This window comes from Cebus imitator, unplaced genomic scaffold, assembly GCF_001604975.1.
Source record: "Cebus imitator isolate Cc_AM_T3 unplaced genomic scaffold, Cebus_imitator-1.0 Scaffold46, whole genome shotgun sequence".
Classification (NCBI taxonomy): Eukaryota; Metazoa; Chordata; class Mammalia; order Primates; family Cebidae; genus Cebus; species Cebus imitator.
In genome coordinates, this window is record NW_016107361.1 from 796594 (window position 1) to 798925 (window position 2332).

The 2332-nt window shown below is 50.9% G+C and overlaps 1 protein-coding gene across 4 annotated transcripts in view; it reads right to left on the reverse strand.

Annotated features, from left to right (window-relative positions):
- DCP2 (decapping mRNA 2) overlaps nt 1-1261 on the reverse strand; it is a 54282-nt gene extending 53021 nt beyond the window's left edge. Inside the window, exon 1 of one of the 4 annotated variants that reach the window (XM_017527176.2) lies at nt 977-1261. In XM_017527176.2, coding sequence (XP_017382665.1) covers nt 977-1029 — 53 coding nt within the window. In that variant the 5' untranslated portion in view covers nt 1030-1261. The remainder of the gene's footprint in view (nt 1-976) is intronic. The other 3 variants (XM_017527175.2, XM_017527178.2, XM_017527177.2) reach the window with 3 other exon arrangements.
- Nucleotides 1262-2332: the final 1071 nt, after the last annotated feature.

The following is a 2332-nucleotide window of genomic DNA, read 5'->3' on the forward strand; positions in this document are numbered from 1 at the left end:
GGGGGGGGGAATACCTCCACAAAAGCAGTTCTTTCCTTCCCATTAAAAAAACAGCGTGAAGGAGATACAATTACTAAAACCCTGCCTTTTAAAACATAAATACAGTTAGTGTGAGCGAAAGGGTGATATTTATCAGAGCTTTTACTCATTTGTAATCTAAATTTACTTCAGAATCCACACACACTTGGCGACAACTCAGGCTATCATTACACCCCAAATTTTACCTTCGGAAAAGAAATATTTTTAAGTAACATACACGTGTCTGGCTATCTGAAATCAGAGTTGACAAATACTTCTGTGAAGTATATACCCAGAGTTAAAACCCCGCGGTTGATAAGTTCCTTTAAAATAGGATAATCAAGGATAAAAAGAAAAGCAGCTCTAGACTTTTCCCCTCTCTCCCCTAAAGACAAATCTAGGGATGTGGAAGAGAGTAATTCCTTGCACGAATTTACAGAGAATGCCACAGACAACACGCAGGCGTCAGAGTAAGTCCGAAAATTGCTCCTTGCGCAGGTCCGCGCACCTGGGATCCTAAGGCTTAAATTACTACCTTGGGGTCTTCCTTCAGCATGGGAGTATGAGACGGGGTGAGGGGGAGTGCTGCACGGTGTGGGAAAGTCACAGAAGCAGAAAAAACAATGGGAGAGGGAGGCGGCGGCGAAAAAACGCTAAGACTCAGGCTCCGGCGAAGCGGCTGAGCCTGCGGGAAAGCAAAACAGTTGGGTAACTTAAAAAATGAGGAAATTCCGGGTGTTCCGCGGGGCAGGATGGAGGGCCGTGAGAAACAGGGAGGCTGCGACGGAAAGAGAGGGGCGGTGTCGTCGGTGAGCAGGGTCGACGGTGGAAAGCAAGCAGCGGCGGGCAAGGAAAGCCAGGACCTGGACGTGGGCGGGGGAGGAGACCCAGAGGCCTCTGGGGATCGGCGAAACTGAGAAAACCTGGCGGGGGCGAAAGGGGTCAGGCAGCGCGGTACCTGCAGAGATCGTCCAGGACGCTGCCGGGAATCTCCACCCGTTTGGTCTCCATGATGAGGACCCACAGCAGGAACAGTGCATCCCGGCTCCGCGCGGCCGGGGACTGAGGGTACTGCACGAGGACTCCGGCTTGCCGGAGAGCGAGCAGCCGAGGCAGCCGCGGTGAAGACGACTCCAAACGAGACGAGAAGGGGAAGGGGCGGGACCCGCTCACTTCCGTCCCGCTCCCTCAGCCTTGGACCCCGGTACTGGGCCAAGGCTCGGGGCGGAGCCAGTGGAGTCACGCCCCTGCTCCCTTGAAAGGTCCAATGGGAAGCTGAAGAGTCGTGAGCCTGAGCGCTCTAAGCCAATGAGACCTTTGTTTATTGGTCCGCCACTTCCAATCCGTCTTCAAGCTGCTCTGTTGCTACTCAGAAAACCAACTTCCCGCCGCCTTTGGGGTGGCTATACGCATGCGCACCGTGCCTCCTGCGCGCTTCTAGGAAGTTTGGAGGGTTCGGGGCTTCAGTGTGGACCCCGAGACACACATCTGGGACTTTGGCATGTTCTGAAGGACCTCGTGGTGACTGAGCAGTCGCTCGTTCCTCTGCAGGGCCAACCCTGTTCAACACAAGAGTGTATTCGTGATTCCTGTCACCAAGTATATTGCACTTATCGCTGCCCCCACCAACTCCAGGACAAGAGCTGTGCCTCTTCAACTACAAACCCCTGGAGAGGGTATCTGTCTTCGAGGTGGCTCACCTCTGTCCTTCCTGAGGCACCTGGTTCCAAGTATGAAGGACTTTATGTCCGTATCTGGAACCTAGTGAAATCTCAGCAAATATTGATTTAACCTGAACTCTGATCTGCGTTCCACCCCCTGCACAAACCAACCCCAACCTGTTCGTCCTTATTCATTCCTCATCTTGCTTAATGGCGTCCAATCTGTTTGGATTCTTCGGAGAAACTGGATCCATCTGTTCTTCTTTGTCTTACATCAGACCCACAGGCCCATACACACCTGCTCTGTCACAAGTTTAGTCTGTTCCACCATTTAATCTCCCATCTTTTGTCTAAATTTGTAAATGCCACTGTATACCTCAGTTTTGCATCCTTTCTCCATACTACAGCAAGAGGTGCCTAACCAGTGACCTTGCCCCCATTCTTGGCCTGTGCAACTGCCTATGTTTTATTTTGTTCTACTCAGATATGAACAAGTTATCTTTTCAGCTTCTGCTGTATGATCAAGCCCAAGTTCTCTTAGCATAAGAGGCCCGTCACCATCTATTTTGCTACCCTGTTTTCCATCTTTTTTTCCTCCTCTTTCTTGGAGAATTCCTCAAATTTATCTTCCAGACAACTACAGTTTTTACTTC